The sequence below is a fragment of the Pezoporus wallicus genome, unplaced genomic scaffold, assembly GCF_028554395.1.
Source record: "Pezoporus wallicus isolate ANWC-B61680 ecotype Strahan unplaced genomic scaffold, APGP_CSIRO_Pwel_v1 contig_8489, whole genome shotgun sequence".
In the NCBI taxonomy this organism is placed as follows: domain Eukaryota; kingdom Metazoa; phylum Chordata; class Aves; order Psittaciformes; family Psittacidae; genus Pezoporus; species Pezoporus wallicus.
Genome location: NW_026638406.1, coordinates 15,710 through 39,305, shown reverse-complemented (window position 1 = coordinate 39,305; position 23,596 = coordinate 15,710). Strand labels below are relative to the sequence as shown.

Sequence of the window (23,596 nt, the reverse complement as noted above, 5' to 3'; positions counted from 1 at the left end):
GGGTCAGGCTATGGGGTGTGCTATGGGGCTATGGGGTGCGCTATGGGGCTATGGGTCAGGCCATGAGTCAGGCTATGGGGTGTGCTATGGGGCTATGGGGTGCGCTATGGGGCTATGGGTCAGGCTATGGGGCTATGGGTCAGGCTATGGGTCAGGCTATGGGGTGTGCTACGCTATGGGGCCTCCAACCCTCTCCTTTACCCCCCATTAGGGTACCTCCGGCAGCGATGGGCCCCACGGCCCCATAGGAGAGCGGGTAAGGGGGGGGGGTCCGAGCTCCATGTGGGGCGCTATGGGGCAGGGGGACCCCCCCCTCCTCACCCCATTGCACCCCATTTAGGGCCTGCCAGGACCTCAAGGACCCAACGGCTTCCCTGGCCCCAAAGGGCCCCCTGTAAGTAATGGGGGCCCCAATGGTTCCCTATGGGGCGCCCCACATGTGGGGGTCCCCAGTGGTCCCCTATGGGGCGCCCCACATGTGGGGGTCCCCAGTGCTCTGCTATGGGGTGCCCCACACATGGGGTGCCCCACACATGGGGGTCCCTGATGCTCCACTATGGGGTGCCCCACATATGGGGGTCCCCAGTGGTCCCCTATGAGGCACCCCACATGTGGGGGTCCCCCATGCTCTGCTATGGGGCGCCCCACACATGGGAACTCAAATGCTCTCTATGGGGTGCCCCATGGGCAGGTCTCTATGGGGCGCCCCATGGGCAGCTCCGTGGGGTGCCCCATGGGTAGGTCTCTATGGGGTGCCCCATGGGCAGGTCTCTATGGGGACGCCCCACACATGGGGTCCCTGATGCTCTGCTATGGGGTGCCCCACACATGGGGGTCCCCAATGGGGTGCCCCATGGGCTCTATGGGGTGCCCCACACATGGGTGTCCCCGGTCTCTATGGGGTGCCCCACACATGGGGGTCCCCAGTGGTCTCTATGGGGCGCCCCATGGGCAGGCTCTGCTATGGGGTGCCCCACACATGGGGGTCCCCGTAGCTCTTCTATGGGGTGCCCCACACATGGGGGTCCCCGATGCTCTGCTATGGGGCGCCCCACATGTGGGTGTCCTCAAGGCTCTGCTATGGGGTGCCCCACACATGGGGGTCCCCAAGGCCCCACACATGGGGGTCCACAAGGCTCTGCTATGGGGTGCCCCACACATGGGGGTCCCTGGTCCACTATGGGGTGCCCCATGGGGGTCCCCAGTGGTCTCTATGGGGCGCCCCATGGGGGGTCCCCAGGGGCGCCCCATGGGCGGTCTCACACATGGGGTGCCCCATGGGCTCTCTATGGGGTGCCCCACACATGGGGACTCAAATGCTATGCTATGGGGCGCCCCACACATGGGGGTCCTCAAGGCTCTGCTATGGGGTGCCCCACACATGGGGGTCCCCGTTGCTCTTCTATGGGGCGCCCCACACATGGGGGTCCCTGATGCTCCACTATGGGGTGCCCCACACATGGGAGTCCTCAAGGCTCTGCTATGGGGTGCCCCACACATGGGGGTCCCCAATGCTCTTCTATGGGGTGCCCCACACATGGGGGTCCCCAATGCTGTGCTATGGGGTGCCCCATGGGGGTCCCTATGGGGTGCCCCATGGGCGGTCTCTATGGGGGTCCCCATGGGTCTGCTATGGGGTGCCCCACACATGGGGGTCCCCTTTGCTCTGCTATGGGGTGCCCCACATGTGGGGGTCCCCAGTCTCTATGGGGTGCCCCATGGGGGTCCCCGATGGGTCTCTATGGGGCGCCCCACACATGGGGGTCCCCATGGGCAGGTCTCTATGGGGTGCCCCACACATGGGGGTCCCCAATGCTCTGCTATGGGGCGCCCCATGGGGGGTCCCCCCCATGGGCTGCTCTATGGGGTGCCCCATGGGGTGTCCTCAAGGTCTCTATGGGGTGCCCCATGGGCATGGGGGGGTCCCCATGCTCTCTATGGGGTGCCCCACATGGGGGGTCCCCAGGGGTGCCCCATGGGCTTCTATGGGGTGCCCCATGGGTAGGGTCTCTATGGGGTGCCCCATGGGTAGGGTCTCTATGGGGTGCCCCATGGGCGGGTCTCTATGGGGTGCCCCATGGGGGGCCCCACACATGGGGGTCCCCATGGGGGCTCTCTATGGGGTGCCCCACACTGGGGGGGGGGGCCCCATGGGCTCTCTATGGGGTGCCCCACACATGGGGGTCCCTGATGCTCTTCTATGGGGTGCCCCACACGTGGGGGTCCCCACTGGGGGTCCCCAATGCTCTGCTATGGGGTGCCCCACACATGGGGGTCCCCAATGCTTTGCTATGGGGCGCCCCACACATGGGGACTCCTATGGGGTGCTTGCTATGGGGGGGGGGGGGGGTTCGCCCCACTCATGGGGGTCCCCATGGGCATGCTCTGCTATGGGGTGCCCCATGGGGGTCCCCAGGCTCTCTATGGGGCGCCCCATGGGGACTCAAGGGGGGGTCTTATGGGGCCCCACACATGGGGACCCATGGGGGGGCCCCACACATGCCCCACACATGGGGGTCCCATGGGGCTCTTCTATGGGGGGCTCCCATGCCCCACTTTATGGGGGTCCCCAATGCTAGGGGGGGGTGCCCCATGGGGGGGGTCCCCAGGCTGTGCCATGGGGGCCCCACTTGGGGGTCCCATGGGGCTTTATGGGGTGCCCCATGGGGGGGGTACTTGGCCTTTATGGGGGTCCCCAATGCTGTGGGGGGGTCCTTATCCCCCTTTATGGTTAATGAGTGGGGTAATGAGGGATTAATTAGGGGTTAATGGGGGTAATGATGGGTTAATTGAGGGTTCATGAGGGGGTAATGAGGGGGTAATGAAGGGTTAATGACGGGTTAATGAGGGGTTAATTAAGTGTTAATGAGGGGAAATGAAGAGTTAAGTAGCGGTTAATTAGGGTTAAGGAGGGGGTAATGAGGGGTTAATTAGGGGTTAATGAGGGTTTCATTACGGGTTAATTAGATGCTAATTAGGTGTTACTTACAGGCTAATTGCGTTTTAATTACGGGTTAATTACTGGTTAATTGCCGGTTACTTATGGATAAACTCTCTGTTAATTACGGGTTCTTTATGGGTTAAATAAGGGTTAATTGAGGATTCATTAAGGGTTAATTACGGGATAATTGCAGGTTAATTGCGGGTTAATTATGGGTTCATTAAGGGTTAATTATGTTTTTATGTAATTAGGGCGTGTTAATTAGGGCTTAATTTTATTTATGGGTTAATCACGGGATTATTACAGGTTAATTGCGGGTTAATTACCGGGTAAATACGTGTTAATTATGGGTTAATTATGGGCGAATTATGGCTTAATTATGGGATAATTTCGGGCTAATTATGGGATAATTACAGGTTAATTGTGGGTGAATTACCGGTTAATTACGGGTTAATTACGAGTTACTTAAGGGTTAATTCCATGTTAATTAGGGGTTAATTAGGGGATAATTACAGGTTAATTATGGGATAATTAACGGTTACTTACGCATTCATTAAGTGTTACTTATGGGTTAATTAGGGGTTAATTATGGTTTCCTAGGGGTTGATTATGTGTTAATATTATGAATTATATGTTAATCAAGGGGTAATGACGCGTTAATTACATATTAATTATATGTTAATGAATGGGTAATCCCATGTTAATTACCTGTTAATTACGGGTTCATCCCTCACTCCTGGTCCTCCCCCCCCTCTTTCCATAGGGATTCCAAGGGAAAACCGGGCCCCGGCGGGCGTCGTCGGCCCCCCCGTGAGCGCCCCCCATTGAGCCCCATAGAGCCCCATTGAACCCCATTGAACCCCATTGAACCCCATTGAACCCCATTGAACCCCATTGAACCCCATTGAACCCCATAGAGCCCCATTGAACCCCATTGAGCCCCATTGAACCCCATTGAACCCCATTGAACCCCATTGAGCCCCATTGAACCCCATTGAACCCCATTGAGCCCCATTGACCCCCATTGAACCCCATTGCCCCCATTGACCCCCCATTGCCCCCATTGACCCCATTGACCCCCATTGATCCCCATTGCCCCCATTGCCCCCCATTGCCCCCATTGATCCCCATTGCCTCCCATTGAGTGACATTTTATCCCATTGTCGCACATTGGAACACATTGACCCCCATTGACCCCCATTGCCCCCCATTGACCCCCATTGACCCCCATTGATCCCCATTGACCCCCATTGAGCCCCATTGACCCCTTTGATCCCCATTGATCCCCATTGCCCCGGATTGCCCCCCATTGCCTCCCATTGCCCCCATTGACCCCATTCACCCCCATTCACCCCCATTGACCCCATTGCACCCCATTGACCCCCATTGACCCCCATTGCCCCCCATAGAGCCCCATAGACCCCATTGCACCCCATTGATCCCCATTGACACCCATTGACTCCCATTGACCCCCATTGATCCCCGTTGACCCCATTGCCCCCCATTGACCCCATTGCCCCCATTGCCCCCCATTGACCCCCATTGCCTCCCATTGCCCCCCATTGACCCCCATTGACCCCCATTGCCCCCATTGCCCCCCATTGACCCCCATTGCCTCCCATTGACCCCCATTGACCCCCATTGCCCCCCATTGCCCCCCATTGACCCCCATTGCCCCCCATTGCCTCCCATTGCCCCCCATGACCCCATTGACCCCATTGCCCCCCATTGACCCCCATTGCCTCCCATTGCCCCCATTGCCCCCCATTGCCCCCCATTGACTCCCATTGACCCCATTGATCCCCATTGACTCCCATTGACTCCCATTGCCTCCCATTGACCCCCATTGCCCCCTATTGATCCCCATTGACCCCCATTGCCCCCCATTGACCCCCATTGCCCCCCATTGCCCCCCATTGACCCCCATTGCCCCCCATTGCCTCCCATTGCCCCCCATTGATCCCCATTGACTCCCATTGACCCCCATTGCCTCCCATTGACCCCCATTGCCTCCCATTGCCCCCATTGCCCCCCATTGACCCCCATTGACTCCCATTGCCTCCCATTGCCCCCCATTGACCCCCATTGAGCCCCATTGCCCCCCATTGCCCCCCCATTGATCCCCATTGCCCCCATTGTCCCCCATTGACCCCCATTGACCCCCATTGCCCCCATTGTACGCCATTGCCCCCCATTGACCCCCATTGATCCCCATTGACCCCCATTGACTCCCATTGACCACCATTGCCCCCCATTGCACCCCTTTGACTCCCATTGCCCCCCATTGCCCCCCATTGACCCCCATTGACCCCCATTGCCCCCCATTGCCTCCCATTGACCCCCATTGATCCCCATTGAGCCCCATTGACTCCATTGATCCCCATTGAGCCCCATTGATCCCCATTGACTCCCATTGCCTCCCATTGCCCCCCATTAACCCCCATTGACCCCCATTGCCCCCCATTGCCCCCCATTGACCCCCATTGATCCCCATTGACTCCCATTGACCCCCATTGCCTCCCATTGACCCCCATTGACTCCCATTGACCCCCATTGACTCCCATTGACCCCATTGATCCCCATTGACTCCCATTGACTCCCACCCCATTCGAACCCATTGACCCCATTGATCCCCATTGACCCCATTGACCCCATTGATCCCCATTGATCCCCATTGACTCCCATTGACTCCCATTGACCCCCATTGACCCCATTGACCCCCATTGACCCCCATTGACCCCCATTGACTCCCATTGACCCCCATTGACCCCCATTGCCCCCCATTGCCCCCCATTGACTCCCATTGACTCCCATTGACCCCCATTGACCCCCATTGCCCCCCATTGACCCCCATTTCCCCCCATTGCCCCCCAGGGCTCCGCCGGCGAATCCGGCCCTATGGGAGAGCGCGGTCATCCCGGTCCTCCCGGTCCCCCCGGCGAGCAGGGGCTTCCGGGGCCCTCCGGCAAGGACGGCCCCAAGGTGAGGCCTCCCCATTGGTTGAATCCTTTGGGATTGATTTAAGCCCCGCCCCCCCCCCCCCTTCATCCAATCCCCTTCCTCTGCCCCATAGGGAGATCCCGGCCCCACCGGGCCCCCCGGCAAGGATGGACCCGCGGGATTGAGGGGGTTCCCTGGCGAGCGCGGCCTGCCCGGCACGGCGGTGAGTGGAGCCCTATGGAGCCCTATGGAGCCCTATGGAGCCCTATGGAGCCCTATGGATCCCCATGGAGCCCTATGGAGCCCTATGGAGCCCTATGGGAGGCCCCATAGAGCCCTATGGAGCCCTATGGAGCCCTATGGAGCCCTATGGAGCCCTATGGGAGGCCCCATAGATCCCTATGGAGCCCTATGGAGCCCTATGGAGCCCTATGGAGCCCTATGGGAGGCCCCATAGAGCCCTATGGAGCCCTATGGATTCCCCATGGAGCCCTATGGGAGGCCCCATAGATCCCTATGGAGCCCTATGGGAGGCCCCATGGAGCCCTATAGATATCTATGGTTCCCTTTGGATCCCTATGGATTCCCCATGGATCCCTATGGGAGGCCCCATAGATCCCTATGGAGCCCTATGGAGCCCTATGGGAGGCCCCATAGAGCCCTATGGAGCCCTATGGATCCCTATGGGAGTCCCTATGGATCCCTATGGATGGATCCCTATGGGAGGCCCCATGGAGCCCTATGGATCCCTATGGAATTCCCAATGGATTCCCTATGAAATTCCCAATGGATCCCCATGGATTCCCCATGGATCCCTATGAAATTCCCAATGGATCCCCATGGATTCCCAATGGATCCCTATGGAATTCCCAATGGATCCCAATGGATTCCCCATGGATCCCCATGGATTCCCAATGGATCCCTATGGAATTCCCAATGGATCCCCATGGAATTCCCCATGGATCCCCATGGAATTCCCAATGGATCCCTATGGAATTCCCAATGGATCCCTATGGAATTCCCCGTGGATCCCCATGGAATTCCCCATGGATCCCTATGAAATTCCCAATGGATCCCCATGGAATTCCCAATGGATCCCTATGGAATTCCCCATGGATCCCTATGAAATTCCCAATGGATCCCCATGGAATTCCCAATGGATCCCTATGGAATTCCCCATGGATCCCCATGGAATTCCCCATGGATCCCAAAGGAATTCCCAATGGATCCCCATGGAATTCCCAATGGATCCCTATGGAATTCCCCATGGATCCCTATGGATCCCCCATGGATCCCTATGGAATTCCCCATGGATCCCCATGGAATTCCCCATGGATCCCCATGGAATTCCCAATGGATCCCTATGGAATTCCCAATGGATCCCCATGGATTCCCAATGGATCCCTATGGGATTCCCAATGGATCCCTATGGAATTCCCAATGGATCCCCATGGATTCCCAATGGATCCCTATGGAATTCCCAATGGATCCCCATGGAATTCCCCATGATCCCTATGAAATTCCCAATGGATCCCCATGGAATTCCCAATGGATCCCTATGGAATTCCCCATGGATCCCCATGGAATTCCCAATGGATCCCTATGGAATTCCCCATGGATCCCTATGGAATTCCCAATGGATCCCCATGGATTCCCAATGGATCCCCATGGAATTCCCCATGGATCCCTATGGAATTCCCAATGGATCCCTTGGATTCCCTATGGAATCACCCCACTGAGCACCCTGCTTCCTCCTATAGGGCGGCCCAGGGCTGAAGGGCAACGAGGGACCCACCGGCCCCCCAGGACCTGCTGTGAGTATCCCCATAGGTCTCTATGGGTCACGGTGCCCCATGGCCTTCTATGGGTCACGGTGCCCCATGGCTCTCTATGGGTCACGGTGCCCCATGGCTCTCTATGGGTCACGGTGCCCCATGGCCTTCTATGGGTCACGGAGCCCCATGGCTCTCTATGGGTCACGGAGCCCCATGGCTCTCTATGGGTCACGGTGCCCCATGGCTCTCTATGGGTCACGGTGCCCCATGGCTCTCTATGGGTCACGGTGCCCCATGGGTCCTTCTATGGGTCACGGTGCCCCATGGCTCTCTATGGGTCACGGTGCCCCATGGCCTTCTATGGGTCACGGTGCCCCATGGCTCTCTATGGGTCACGGTGCCCCATGGCCGTCTATGGGTCACGGTGCCCCATGGCTCTCTATGGGTCACGGTGCCCCATGGCTCTCTATGGGTCACGGAGCCCCATGGCTCTCTATGGGTCACGGTGCCCCATGGCTCTCTATGGGTCACGGTGCCCCATGGCTCTCTATGGGTCACGGTGCCCCATGGCTCCCTATGGGTCACTGCCCCATTGCTCCCTATGGCTCAGTGCTGCCCCATTGCTCCCTATGGGTCACTGCCCCATTGCTCCCTATGGCTCAGTGCTGCCCCATTGCTCCCTATGGGTCACTGCTGCCCCATTGCTCCCTATGGGTCACTGCCCCATTGCTCCCTATGGCTCACTGCCCCATTGCTCCCTATGGGTCACTGCCCCATTGCTCCCTATGGGTCACAGTGCCCCATTGCTCCCTATGGGTCACTGCTGCCCCATTGCTCCCTATGGGTCACTGCCCCATTGCTCCCTGTGGGTCACTGCCCCATTGCTCCCTATGGGTCACTGCCCCATTGCTCCCTATGGGTCACTGCCCCATTGCTCCCTATGGCTCACTGCCCCATTGCTCCCTATGGCTCACTGCCCCATTGCTCCCTATGGGTCACTGCCCCATTGCTCCCTATGGGTCAGTGCTGCCCCATTGCTCCCTATGGCTCAGTGCTGCCCCATTGCTCCCTATGGGTCACTGCCCCATTGCTCCCTATGGGTCACTGCTGCCCCATTGCTCCCTATGGGTCACTGCCCCATTGCTCCCTATGGCTCACTGCCCCATTGCTCCCTATGGGTCACTGCCCCATTGCTCCCTATGGGTCACTGCCCCATTGCTCCCTATGGGTCACTGCCCCATTGCTCCCTATGGCTCAGTGCTGCCCCATTGCTCCCTATGGCTCAGTGCTGCCCCATTGCTCCCTATGGGTCACTGCCCCATTGCTCCCTATGGGTCACTGCCCCATATCCCTGCCCCCCAGGGCTCTCCAGGGGAGCGGGGGGCTCCAGGACAAGGGGGTCCCGTTGGCCCCCCAGGGAGACCCGGACCCCAGGGACCCCCAGGTCCAGCCGGAGAGAAGGGAATTGCGGTGGGTACCCCATTGATCATCATTGAGCCCCATTGATCCCCATTGAACCCCATTGAGCCCCATTGCACCCCATTGATCATCATTGATCCCCATTGAGCCCCATTGAGCCCCATTGAGCCCCATTGAACCCCATTGATCATCATTGAGCCCCATTGAGCCCCATTGAACCCCATTGAGACCCATTGAACCCCATTGATCATCATTGAGCCCCATTGAGCCCCATTGAACCCCATTGAGACCCATTGATCCCCATTGATCATCATTGACCCCCATTGAGACCCATTGAGACCCATTGAACCCCATTGAACCCCATTGATCCCCATTGAACCCCATTGAGACCCATTGATCCCCATTGATCATCATTGACCCCCATTGAGACCCATTGAGCCCCATTGAACCCCATTGAGCCCCATTGAACCCCATTGATCCCCATTGATCCCCATTGAGACCCATTGAGACCCATTGATCCCCATTGATCCCCATTGAACCCCATTGATCCCCATTGATCCCCATTGATCCCCATTGAACCCCATTGAGCCCCATTGAACCCCATTGAACCCATTGATCCCCATTGAACCCCATTGAACCCCATTGAACCCATTGACCCCATTGCACCCCATTGACCCCATTGCACCCCATTGACCCCATTGCACCCCATTGAACCCCATTGAACCCCATTGAACCCCATTGACCCCATTGCACCCCATTGAACCCCATTGAACCCCATTGAACCCCATTGACCCCATTGACCCCATTGCACCCCATTGACCCCATTGAACCCCATTGAACCCCATCTCCCCATAGGGGGACAAGGGCTCCATGGGTCCCGCTGGCCGCGATGGGGTGCAGGGACCTGTGGGGCTCCCAGGTCCCGCCGGGCCCCCCGGTGGGGCAGGAGAGGATGGAGACAAGGTGAGGACCCCCCCCCCATCCTGCCCCATAGCGACCCATTGACCCCCATTGACTCCCATTGACTCCCATTGCACCCCATTGCCCCCATTGCCCCCTTTCCCCCCATTTCCCCATTGCCCCATTCCCCCCATTGCCCCCCATTGCCCCCATTGCCCCATTGACCTCCATTGCCCCCCATTGCCCCCCTTGCCCCCCATTTCCCCCCATTGCCCCATTGCCCCATTGCCCCATTGCCCCCATTTACCCCATTACCCCCATTGCCCCCATTGCCCCCATTGCCCCATTGCCCCATTGCCCCCCATTGCTGCCCCATGGATTTGAGCATCTTCTCCCCCCAACCACAGGGTGAGGTCGGGGATCCCGGCTCCAAGGGGACCAAAGGCACCAAAGGAGAGCACGTGAGTGGCCCCATAGCCCTCTATGGGTCACTGCCGCCCCATAGCCCTCCATGGGTCACTGCTGCCCCATAGCCCTCTATGGGTCAATCCTGCCCCATAGCCCTCTATGGGTCACTGCTGCCCCATAGCCCTCTATGGGTCAATCCTGCCCCATAGCCCTCTATGGGTCACTGCTGCCCCATAGCCCTCTATGGGTCAATCCTGCCCCATAGCCCTCTATGGGTCACTGCCGCCCCATAGCCCCCTATGGGTCTATCCTGCCCCATAGCCCTCTATGGGTCTATCCTGCCCCATTGCCCTCTATGGGTCACTGCCGCCCCATTGCCCTCTATGGGTCACTGCCGCCCCATAGCCCTCTATGGGTCAATCCTGCCCCATAGCCCTCTATGGGTCACTGCTGCCCCATAGCCCTCTATGGGTCAATCCTGCCCCATAGCCCTCTATGGGTCAATCCTGCCCCATTGCCCTCTATGGGTCACTGCTGCCCCATAGCCCTCTATGGGTCACTGCTGCCCCATAGCCCTCTATGGGTCTATCCTACCCCATAGCCCTCTATGGGTCTATCCTGCCCCATAGCCCTCTATGAGTCACTGCTGCCCCATAGCCCTCTATGGGTCACTGCTGTCCCATAGCCCTCTATGGGTCTATCCTGCCCCATAGCCCTCTATGGGTCACTGCTGCCCCATAGCCCTCTATGGGTCTATCCTACCCCATAGCCCTCTATGGGTCTATCCTGCCCCATAGCCCTCTATGAGTCACTGCTGCCCCATAGCCCTCTATGGGTCACTGCCGCCCCATAGCCCTCTATGGGTCACTGCTGCCCCATAGCCCTCTATGGGTCTATCCTACCCCATAGCCCTCTATGGGTCTATCCTGCCCCATAGCCCTCTATGGGTCACTGCTGCCCCATAGCCCTCTATGGGTCACTGCTGCCCCATAGCCCTCTATGGGTCAATCCTGCCCCATAGCCCTCTATGGGTCACTGCCGCCCCATAGCCCTCTATGGGTCACTGCCGCCCCATAGCCCTCTATGGGTCAATCCTGCCCCATTGCCCTCTATGGGTCACTGCCGCCCCATAGCCCCCCTCTCTCTCCATAGGGACCCCCGGGCCCTCCTGGACCCATTGGAGCCGTCGGCCAACCCGGAGCAGCCGTGAGCATCCCCCCTCTCCCCACGGCGCGGGGCTCCCTATGGGTCCCATGGGGCAGCCCCATTGTGCCCTATGGGGGCCTGACCCCTTCCTGCCCCATAGGGAGCTGATGGGGAGCCGGGGGCCCGAGGACCTCAGGGCCACTTTGGAGCCAAAGGGGACGAGGGGACGCGGGGCTTCAATGGAGCCCCAGGCCCCATTGGGCTGCAGGTGGGGCCCCATTGCCCCATAACCAACCCCATTGCCCCATAGCGTGCCCCATAACCAACCCCATTGCCCCATAGCGTGCCCCATAACCAACCCCATTGCCCCATAACCAATCCCATTGCCCCATAGCGTGCCCCATAACCAACCCCATTGCCCCATAGCGTGCCCCATAACCAACCCCATAGCCCCATAACCAACCCCATTGCCCCATAGCGTGCCCCATAACCAACCCCATTGCCCCAAACCAACCCCATTGCCCCATAACCAATCCCATTGCCCCATAGCGTGCCCCATAACCAACCCCATTGCCCCATAACCAACCCCATTGCCCCATAACCAACCCCATTGCCCCATAGCGTGCCCCATAACCAACCCCATTGCCCCATAACCAACCCCATTGCCCCTTAACCCATCCCATTGCCCCATAACCAATCCCATTGCCCCATAGCATGCCCCATAACCAACCCCATTGCCCCATAACCAACCCCATTGCCCCATAGCGTGCCCCATAACCAATCCCATTGCCCCATAACCAATCCCATTGCCCCATAGCACCCCCCATAACCCATCCCATTGCCCCACAGCGCACCCCACAATCAATCCCATCGCCCCATAACCAATCCCATCGCCCCATAACCAATCCCATCGCCCCATAGCACCCCCCCATAACCCCTCCCTCCACCCCTCTCTGCCCCCCAAGTTGACCCCTTTCCCCCCCCCCCCCATAGGGGCTGCCGGGTCCTGCTGGTGAGAAGGGGGAGACAGGCGATGTGGGGCCCATGGTGAGTTCCCCCCCCCCATCTATGGGTCCCTATGGGGCAGTGCTTGGGGGGCGCCCCATAACCAACCCCCCCCCCCCCCCCTTTTTGTCTCTCCCCCCACTTTAGGGCCCCCCGGACCCCCAGGTCCTCGTGGTCCAGCCGGAGCCTCCGGAGCCGATGTGAGCGCCCCAGCCCCACATCCCCATCTATGGGGCGCAATGGGGGGACATGGGGATCCTATGGGATCTTCCCATCCCCTTCTGTTCCATAGGGACCACAGGGAGCGCCGGGGGGCGTCGGGAATGTGGGGCCTCAAGGGGAGAAGGTGAGGAGTGGGGATAGGGATGGGCATGGATATGTGGGGCACGGATATGGGGGGCTATGGATAATGATATCCATGGACATTGGGGTTCTATGGGTGATGATACCCATGGATATTGGGGTTCTATGGGTCCCGTTACCCATGGATATGGGGTTCTATGGGTCCCGGTACCCATGGACATTGGGGTTCTATGGGTGATGATACCCATGGACATTGGGGTTCTATGGGTCCCGGTACCCATGGACATTGGGGTTCTATGGGTCCCGTTACCCATGGATATTGGGGTTCTATGGGTCCCGTTACCCATGGATATGGGGTTCTATGGGTCCCGGTACCCATGGACATTGGGGTTCTATGGGTGATGATACCCATGGATATTGGGGTTCTATGGGTCCCGTTACCCATGGATATTGGGGTTCTATGGGTCCCGTTACCCATGGATATTGGGCTTCTATGGGTCCCGTTACCCATGGATATTGGGGTTCTATGGGTCCCAGTACCCATGGATATTGGGGTTCTATGGGTCCCGGTACCCATGGACATTGGGGTTCTATGGGTCCCGGTACCCATGGACATTGGGGTTCTATGGGTGATGATACCCATGGACATTGGGGTTCTATGGGTCCTGTTACCCATGGATATTGGGGTTCTATGGGTCTCGTTACCCATGGACATTGGGGTTCTATGGGTCCCGTTACCCATGGATATTGGGGTTCTATGGGTCCCGTTACCCATGGATATTGGGGTTCTATGGGTCCCGGTACCCATGGACATTGGGGTTCTATGGGTGATGATACCCATGGATATTGGGGTTCTATGGGTCCCGTACCCATGGATATTGGGGTTCTCTGGGTCCTGTTACCCATGGATATTGGGGTTCTATGGGTCCCGTTACCCATGGACATTGGGGTTCTATGGGTCCCGTTACCCATGGATATTGGGGTTCTATGGGTCCCGTTACCCATGGATATTGGGGTTCTATGGGTCCTGGTACTCATGGATATTGGGGTTCTATGGGTCCCGGTACCCATGGACATTGGGGTTCTATGGGTCCCGGTACCCATGGACATTGGAGTTCTATGGGTCCCGGTACCCATGGATATTGAGGTTCTATGGTCCTGGTACTCATGGATATTGGGGTTCTATGGGTCCCGGTACCCATGGATATTGGGGTTCGATGGGTCCCGGTACCCATGGACATTGGGGTTCTATGGGTCCCGTTACCCATGGACATTGGGGTTCTATGGGTGATGATACCCATGGACATTGGGGTTCTATGGGTCCCGTTACCCATGGATATTGGGGTTCTATGGGTCCCGTTACCCATGGACATTGGGGTTCTATGGGTCCCGTTACCCATGGACATTGGGGTTCTATGGGTCCCGTTACCCATGGACATTGGGGTTCTATGGGTCCCGGTACCCATGGACATTGGGGTTCTATGGGTCCCGTTACCCATGGACATTGGGGTTCTATGGGTCCCGTTACCCATGGACATTGGGGTTCTATGGGTCCTGGTACCCATGGGCATTGGAGTTCTATGGGTCCCGTTACCCATGGATATTGGGCTTCTATGGGTCCTGGTACTCATGGACATTGGGGTTCTATGGGTGATGATACCCATGGACATTGGGGTTCTATGGGTCCCGTTACCCATGGACATTGGGGTTCTATGGGTCCCGTTACCCATGGATATTGGGGTTCTATGGGTCCCGGTACCCATGGACATTGGGGGTCTATGGGTGATGATACCCATGGATATTTGGGTTCTATGGGTGATGATACCCATGGATATTGGGGTTCTATGGGTCCTGGTACTCATGGATATTGGGGTTCTATGGGTCCCGGTACCCATGGACATTGGGGTTCTATGGGTCCCGGTACCCATGGACATTGGGGTTCTATGGGTCCCGGTACCCATGGACATTGGGGTTCTATGGGTCCTGGTACTCATGGATATTGGGGTTCTATGGGTCCCGTTACCCATGGACATTGGGGTTCTATGGGTCCCGTTACCCATGGACATTGGAGTTCTATGGGTCCCGGTACCCATGGATATTGAGGTTCTATGGTCCTGGTACTCATGGATATTGGGGTTCTATGGGTGATGATACCCATGGACATTGGGGTTCTATGGGTCCCGTTACCCATGGACATTGGGGTTCTATGGGTCCCGTTACCCATGGACATTGGGGTTCTATGGGTCCCGGTACCCATGGATTCCCCCTCCATCCCTACGTGCATCTCTTCCCCCTTCCCATTCCAGGGTGATCCCGGCGAATCGGGAGCTCCCGGAATCCAAGGAGAGCCCGGGACCAAGGTGAACACCAATGGGGGACCCGGCCCCACACCCCCCCCTCTTTTCCCTCTCTCCATCCCCATTCCCAACCTCACCCCCATCCCATTCCATAGGGCCCACGAGGCGAGCGTGGGGAGAAGGGAGAAGCCGGAGCCGCCGGAGCCGCCGGTCCTCCCGGTGGGAGAGGTCCCGTTGGAGACGATGGAGCCAAAGGGAATCCCGTCAGTGGGGGTTCTATGGGGCAGGAAGCACTTGGGGGGCGGAGCATTGTGGGGAGGGGGGATCCCCATTGGCTCCCATTGATTTCTTCCCATCCCAAGGGGCCCGTTGGCTTCCCAGGAGATCCCGGCCCTCCCGGAGAGATGGGGCCAAGGGTGAGTGAGGGGGGGCTCCGGCCCCATTCCCAACGTTGGGAATGGCGCTGGGATACAAGGGGGGGGGGGGGGGGGGCTCATCTGGGTTTGTGCTTCCCCCCCCCAAAAACAGGGGCAGGACGGTGCCAAAGGGGAGCGGGGTGAGGATGGAGAACCCGGAGAGCCGGTGAGTGGCCAATCCCATCGGAATTCCAGGGGGGAATAGCACATCCCTATCCCTATCCATAGCCCTATCCCTATCCCCATCCCTATATACCATCCCCATCCATATCCCCAGCCCTATATCCCAGCCCCAGCCCCAGCCCTATACCTATATATAGCCCTACCCCCATCCCCATCCCTATATCCCATACCCAACCTCATCCCCATCCCTATCCCCATCCCTATATCTCTATCCCTATCGCTATCCCTTTCCCCATATCCATCCCCATCCCTATCCCGATATCCCATCCCCATCCCCATCCCCATCCCTATCCCTATATCCCATCCCCATCCCATCCCCTATCCCCATCCCCATCCCCATCCCCATCCCTATCCCTGGATCCCATCCCCATCCCATTCCCTATCCCCATCCATCCCCATCCCCATCCCCATCCCTATCCCTGGATCCCATCCCCATCCCATTCCCTATCCCCATCCATCCCCATCCCCATCCCCATCCCTATCCCTGAATCCCATCCCCATCCCATTCCCTATCCCCATCCATCCCCATATCCATCCCCATCCCTATCCCTATCCCTGTATCCCATCCCCATTCCTATCCCCATCCCAATCCCCATTCCCATCCCCACCCCATTCCCTGTCCCTATATCCCATCCCCATTCCCTATCCCTATATCCCATCCCCATCCCCATCCCTATATCCCATCCCCATCCCCATCCCATTCCCTATCCCCATCCATCCCCATCCCCACCCCTATTCCCTACCCTTAACCCCCTATGAGATCTGGGATGTGGGTCAGAGCATCGCCATGGGATGAGGACTGGGAACGCTGGGATGGGAGGACTCCTCCCTCCCACCTGGTCCCCATGGTCCCCCTTGTGCCCCCCAATTCCATAGGGATCCCCAGGCCCGACAGGAGAGAACGGTCCCCCCGGGCCCCTCGGGAAGCGGGTAAGAGCCGCATGATCCCAACGCATCCCATAGGGATCGAGGCCCCATGGATGCCCCCATCCCTTCGTGTCTCCTCTCCATAGGGCCCGGCCGGTTCTCCCGGCCCCGAAGGACGTCAGGGCGAGAAGGGAGCCAAGGTGAGAGCCAATGGGGATGCCGGATGCTGCCCAAACGGCATTCCCGACATTGGGATTGACCGGATCCGGTCTCCATAGGGAGAAGCGGGAGCAAGCGGAGCTCCGGGCAAGACGGGGCCTGTGGGGCCACAAGGACTTGGGGGGAAGCAAGGCCCCGATGGGCTCCGAGGGCTCCCAGGATCTGTGGTGAGTGAGAAGGGGAGCAGGGAGACCGGGATGTGGGGCGGGAATGAGCATGGGATATGGGGCAGGCCCCCAATGCTGCCCATGGGATACTGATGCTGTCCCCTCCTCTCTAGGGCGAGCAAGGAAAACCGGGAAGCGCGGGACCGGCCGGACCCCCAGGTCCAATGGTGAGCATGGACCCCTCCCATAAACTTAACCCTAACCATAACCTTAACCTTAACCCTAACCCTAACCTTGAACCTAACCATAACCCTAACGCTAACCATAACCCTAACGCTAACCATAACCTTAACCTTAACCCTAACCCTAAACCTACCCATAACCTTAACGCTAACCATAACCCTAACACAAACCATAACCTTAATCCTAACCCTAACCCTAAACCTAACCATAACCCAAACCCTAACACTAAACCTAACCCTAACCCTAAACTTAAACCTAACCCTAACCATAACCCTAACCCTAAACATAAACTTAACGCTAACCCTAAACCTAATGCTAACCATAAACTTAAACTTAACCCTAACCCTAACCTTAATATTAACCTTAACCCTAACAATAAACCTAACCTTAACCTTAACCCTAACCCTAACCATAAACTTAACCTTAACCCGAACCCTAACCCCAACCCTAACCCTAATACTAAACTTAACCCTAACCCTAACCCTAACCCTAAACTTAACCCTAACCCGAACCTTAACCCTAACCCTAACCCTAAACTTAACCCTAACCCTAACCCTAACCTCAACCCTAACCCTAACCCTAACCGTAACCTTAACCTTAACCCTAACCCTAACCCTTAACCCTAACCCTAACCTTAAACCTAACCCTAACCTTAACCCTAAACCTAACCTTAACCCTAACCCTAACCTTAACCCTAAACCTAACCCTAACCCTAACCCTAACCCTAACCCTAACCTCAACCTTAACCCTAACCCTAACCTTAACCTTAACCCTAACCCTAACCCTAACCCTAAACCTAACCCTAACCTTAACCCTAACCCTAACCCTAACCTTAAACCTAACCCTAACCTTAACCCTAACCCTAACCCTAACCCTAACCCTAACCCTAACCCTAACCCTAACCCTAACCCCAACCCCAACCCCAACCCCAACCCCAACCCTACCCAGGGCTCCCCGGCCTCCGAGGGGACACCGGAGCCAAAGGAGAGAAGGTGAGCTCCATCCATCCCGTGGGCCCCACATCTATGGGGCTGAACCCCACTGGGGAGGTGCGCTTATGGGGCACCCCATCCCATCACCATTGAGGACTCCTTGTGTCTCCTTAGGGCCACCCTGGTCTCATCGGCTTGATAGGGCCACCTGGAGAACAGGGCGACAAAGGGGACCGGGGCCTCCCTGGGCCCCACGGATCTATGGGGCAGAAAGGAGAAACTGTGAGTACTTGGGGGGCAGGAGAAGGGGGGCCCATGGAGGTGAGCCTGAGGATGGCCACCACCATGGACGGGTTGTCCCCATCTCTTCCTATCTCTTCTATAGGGCATCCCTGGTGCTACCGGACCCATTGGCCCCACTGGTCCCCCTGGCCTCCCTGTGAGTGCTCCCAGACCCATAGATCCCCCCCTGCCCCTAGTCCTTGTCTTCCCCACTACTGATAGAGCCGCTCTCGCCCCATAGGGCCCATCTGGTCCCAAAGGAGCCAAAGGAGCCATGGTAAGAGCCAAGGGTGCTGGCCCCTTGCACCCAGCCCCACATCCAGCCCTGCCCCACAGAAGCCAATGGGTTCTTCCCTATAGGGCCAAGCAGGACCCAAAGGGGAGCGTGGACCTCCAGGACCCCCCGGCCACCCGGTGAGCGCCCCAAGGGACCATGGGATGGGGTGGATGGACCTGGAAGCCCATTGAGGTCTTGGGATCCAGTTGGGTGCCCCAAAGATCCATGGGATGGGAATAGGGACCTGGTTTCACCCATGGGGTCAGGAATGGGAGGGGTTGGATGGACCTGGAAGCCCATTGAGGTCTTGGGATCCAGTTGGGTGCCCCAAAGATCCATGGGATGGGAATAGGGACCTGGTTTCACCCATGGGATCAGGAATGGGATGGCTTGGATGGACCTGGAAGCCCATTGAGGTCTTGGGATCCAGTTGGGTGCCCCATCTAACGTCTTGGTTGGACTTGGAAGCCCATTGAGGTCTTGGAATCCAGTTGGATAGTCCCATATAAGGGCTTGGTTGGACTTCGAAGCCCATTGAGGTCTTGGGATCCAGTTGGGCGCCCCAAAGATCCATGGGATGGGAATAGGGACCTGGTTTCACCCATGGGATCAGGAATGGGATGACTTGGTTGGACCTGGAAGCCCATTGAGGTCTTGGGATCCAGTTGGGTGCCCCAAAGATCCATGGGATGGGAATAGGGACCTGGTTTCACCCATGGGATCAGGAATGGGATGGCTTGGATGGACCTGGAAGCCCATTGAGGTCTTGGGATCCAGTTGGGTGCCCCAAAGATCCATGGGATGGGAATAGGGACCTGGTTTCACCCATGGGATCAGGAATGGGAGGGGTTGGATGGACCATGAAGCCCATTGAGGTCTTGGGATCCAGTTGGGTGCCCCAAAGATCCATGGGATGGGAATAGGGACCTGGTTTCACCCATGGGATCAGGAAAGGGGTGGCTTGGATGGACCTGGAAGCCCATTGAGGTCTTGGGATCCAGTTGGGTGCCCCATCTAACGTCTTGGTTGGACTTGGAAGCCCATTGAGGTCTTGGAATCCAGTTGGATAGTCCCATATAAGGGCTTGGATGGACATGGAAGCCCATTGAGGTCTTGGGATCCAGTTGGGTGCCCCAAAGATCCATGGGATGGGAATAGGGACCTGGTTTCACCCATGGGATCAGGAATGGGATGGCTTGGATGGACCTGGAAGCCCATTGAGGTCTTGGGATCCAGTTGGGTGCCCCATCTAACGTCTTGGTTGGACTTGGAAGCCCATTGAGGTCTTGGGATCCAGTTGGATCGTCCCATATAAGGGCTTGGATGGATATGGAAGCCCATTGAGGTCTTGGGATCCAGTTGGATCGTCCCATATAAGGGCTTGGATGGACCTGGAAGCCCATTGAGGTCTTGGGATCCAGTTGGGTGCCCCAAAGATCCATGGGATGGGAATAGGGACCTGGTTTCACCCATGGGATCAGGAATGGGATGGCTTGGATGGACCTGGAAGCCCATTGAGGTCTTGGGATCCAGTTGGGTGCCCCATCTAACGTCTTGGTTGGACTTGGAAGCCCATTGAGGTCTTGGGATCCAGTTGGATCGTCCCATATAAGGGCTTGGATGGACATGGAAGCCCATTGAGGTCTTGGGATCCAGTTGGATCGTCCCATATAAGGGCTTGGATGGACCTGGAAGCCCATTGAGGTCTTGGGATCCAGTTGGGTGCCCCAATTTCCATGGGACGGGAGCATGGACCTACTCCCACCCCCATGGACCGCGTTGGGTTGGAAGGGACCTTCCAGCCCCCCCCCCCACCACCAATTCCATGGGTCCATGGAGCCGTCCATGGTGCTGAAGGCCTTATCCTCTATTCCCCCCAAGGGCCCCCCAGGAGAAGTCATCCAACCCCTTCCCATCCAAGCATCCAAGAAGTCCAAGCGCTCCATTGACGCCAGTGAGCTCCTGGAGGAGGGAGAGGAAGAGGAAGAGGAGGAGGAAGAGGAAGGGAAGCAAGGCCGGGGCATGGAGGAGCTCTTGGGATCCCTGCATTCCCTAAAGCAGGAAGTGGAGGCCTTGAGGCGCCCCATGGGGAGCAGGGAGAACCCGGCCCGCACGTGCCAGGACCTACAGCTGAGCCACCCGGGGCTCCCCGACGGTACCCAGGGCACCCAATGGGAGAGGGAGGAAGAGGGTGGGGGGGCACCCAGGGGTGCCGTGGGCCTTCCTCATGGGTGGCGTTGGCCTTCCTCATGGGTACCATTGACCTTCCTCATGGGTACCATTGACCTTCCTCATGGGTGCCATTGGCCTTCCTCATGGGTGGAAGAGGAAGGGAAGCTTCCTCATGGGTGCCATTGGGATCCTTCCTCATGGGTGGCCATTGGCCTTCCTCATGGGTGCCATTGACCTTCCTCATGGGTGCCATTGGTGCCATTGGCCTTCCTCATGGGTGCCATTGGCCTTCCTCATGGGTGGCGTTGGCCTTCCTCATGGGTGCCATTGGCCTTCCTCATGGGTGCCATTGGCCTTCCTCACGGGTGGCGTTGACCTTCCTCATGGGTGCCATTGACCTTCCTCATGGGTGGCATTGGCGTTCCTCATGGGTGCCATTGACCTTCCCCATGGGTGCCATTGGCCTTCCTCATGGGTGGCGTTGACCTTCCTCATGGGTGCCATTGACCTTCCTCATGGGTGGCATTGGCGTTCCTCATGGGTGCCATTGACCTTCCCCATGGGTGCCATTGGGGTGCCATTGACCTTCCCATTGACCTTCCTCATGGGTGCCATTGCCCTTCCTCATGGGTGCCATTGACCTTCCTCATGGATGCCATTGCCCTTCCCCATGGGTGCCATTGACCTTCCACATGGGTGCCATTGCCCTTCCCCATGGGTGCCATTGCCCTTCCCCATGGGTGCCATTGCCCTTCCCCATGGGTGCCTCCTCCCCCTCCCCTCCAGGCCTCTATTGGGTGGATCCCAACCAAGGATGCTCCCGCGACGCCTTCCGGGCCCGGTGCCGCTTCCGCATGGGAGCCGAGACCTGCGTCTTCCCAAGGCAGGCGGTGAGTTATGGGGCCGGGAGGCAGCCAATGGGGTGGAGGCCCCGCCCCCCCCCCCCCCCCCCCCCCCCCCCCCCCCCCCCCCAAGGCCTCATCCCAACATCCCCATCCCCACTTCCAGGTGTTGCCCAAGGAAGAGGCGACCCAAGGTCAACGTCAAGGCGATGAAGGCTCGAGGGTGAGGATGGCGCCCCAGTGGGAATGGGGATGGGGGGGTGGGGGGGGGTTCTTGGGCCCCACATCCTCATCCCATGATCCCATAGCTCTCCTACGTGGATGCGGATGGGCACGGGCTCGGCGTGGTGCAGGTGACCTTCCTAAGGCTCCTCAGCATCGGCGCGCAGCAGAACGTCACCGTGCGGTGTACCGGGAACACCGGGATCAACACCGGGATCAACACCGGGACCAACACCGGGATCAACACCGGGATCAACACCGGGAATGGGATCCGCTTCCTGGCCGCCAATGAGGAGGAGCTGGCGGGTACCGGCCCCTACGTCAAGGTGCTGATGGATGGATGTGGGGTGAGTCAAGGAAAGGGGGAAAGGGGGGGGGGATCCGGTGATCCTGGTGCTCTTGGAGACCCCGTTGTCCCCCATTGATCCCATTGCCCCCATTGCCCCCATTGCCTTCATTACCCCATTGCCCCCATTACCCCATTGCCCCCCATTGCTGACCCTTCTCCCCCTCCATAGGTGCAGTCGAGCTCCGGGCGCTCGGTGCTGGAGGTTCTCACCCCACACCCGGAGCATCTCCCACTCCGGGATGTCCTGGGCATGGCACGAGGAGGCCTTGAGGTGGGGCCGGCCTGCTTCCGGGGCTGAGAGCATCCACATGGGACATGGGCATGGACATCAGGGACCGTGGGGCCACCCCATGGCCATGGACCCTCCCCATAGCCATGGACCCACCCCATAACTATGGACCCAACCCAATGACCATGGACCCAACCCAATGACCATGGACCCACCCCATAACTATGGACCCACCCCAATGACTATGGACCCACCCCAATGACCATGGACCCACCTCAATGACCATGGACCCAACCCAATGACCATGGACCCACCCCATAACTATGGACCCAACCCAATGACCATGGACCCACCCCAATGACCATGGACCCAACCCAATGACCATGGACCCAACCCAATGACCATGGACCCACCCCATAACTATGGACCCAACCCAATGAACATGGATATTCCCAAAAGACCATGGACCAACCCCAATGACCATGGACCCACCCCATAGCCATGGACCAACCCCAATGACCATGGACCCGCCTCAATGACCATGGACCCACCTCAATGACCATGGACCCAACCCAATGACCATGGACCCACCCCATGGCCATGGACCCAACCCAATGACCATGGACCCACCCCAATGACCATGGACTCACCTCAATGACCATGGACCCAACCCAATGACCATGGACCCACCCCATGGCCATGGACCCAACTCAATGACCATGGACCCACCCCAATGACCATGGACCCACCCCAATGACCATGTACCCACCCCAATGACCATGGACCCCCCCCATGACCATGGACACACCCCAATGACCATGGACGCTCCCCAAAGACCATGGACCAACCCCAATGACCATGGACCAACCTCAATGTCCTCCAATGACCATGGACCTTGATGTCCTCCAATGATGTCCAGCACCTCCAATGGGTTCCATTGACCATGGACCCACCCAATGATCATGGACCTCAATGTCCTCCAACGACCATGAACCCCGATGTCCTCCAATGACCATGAACCTCGATGTCCTCCAACGACCATGAACCCCGATGTCCTCCAATGACCATGAACCTCGATGTCCTCCAATGACCATGGACCTCGATGTCCTCCAATGACCATGG

The 23,596-nt window shown here is 58.2% G+C and overlaps 1 protein-coding gene across 1 annotated transcript; it reads left to right on the top strand.

Annotated features, from left to right (window-relative positions):
• Positions 1-3,704: 3,704 nt before the first annotated feature.
• Positions 3,705-22,543, top strand: LOC130599841 (collagen alpha-2(XI) chain-like; the record flags this gene model as incomplete). The annotated part of the gene is made up of 29 exons (XM_057410618.1): positions 3,705-3,723; positions 5,787-5,923; positions 6,015-6,104; positions 7,642-7,695; positions 9,019-9,126; positions 9,931-10,038; positions 10,383-10,436; positions 11,536-11,589; positions 11,690-11,797; positions 12,523-12,601; positions 12,682-12,734; positions 12,827-12,880; positions 15,144-15,197; positions 15,290-15,397; positions 15,497-15,550; positions 15,663-15,716; positions 16,610-16,663; positions 16,747-16,800; positions 16,879-16,986; positions 17,100-17,159; positions 18,114-18,161; positions 18,276-18,383; positions 18,487-18,540; positions 18,625-18,660; positions 18,744-18,797; positions 20,542-20,815; positions 21,619-21,734; positions 21,983-22,243; positions 22,415-22,543. Coding segments are annotated over 29 exons (2,544 nt in total), but the record flags the coding sequence as incomplete, so codon positions are not given.
• Positions 22,544-23,596: the final 1,053 nt, after the last annotated feature.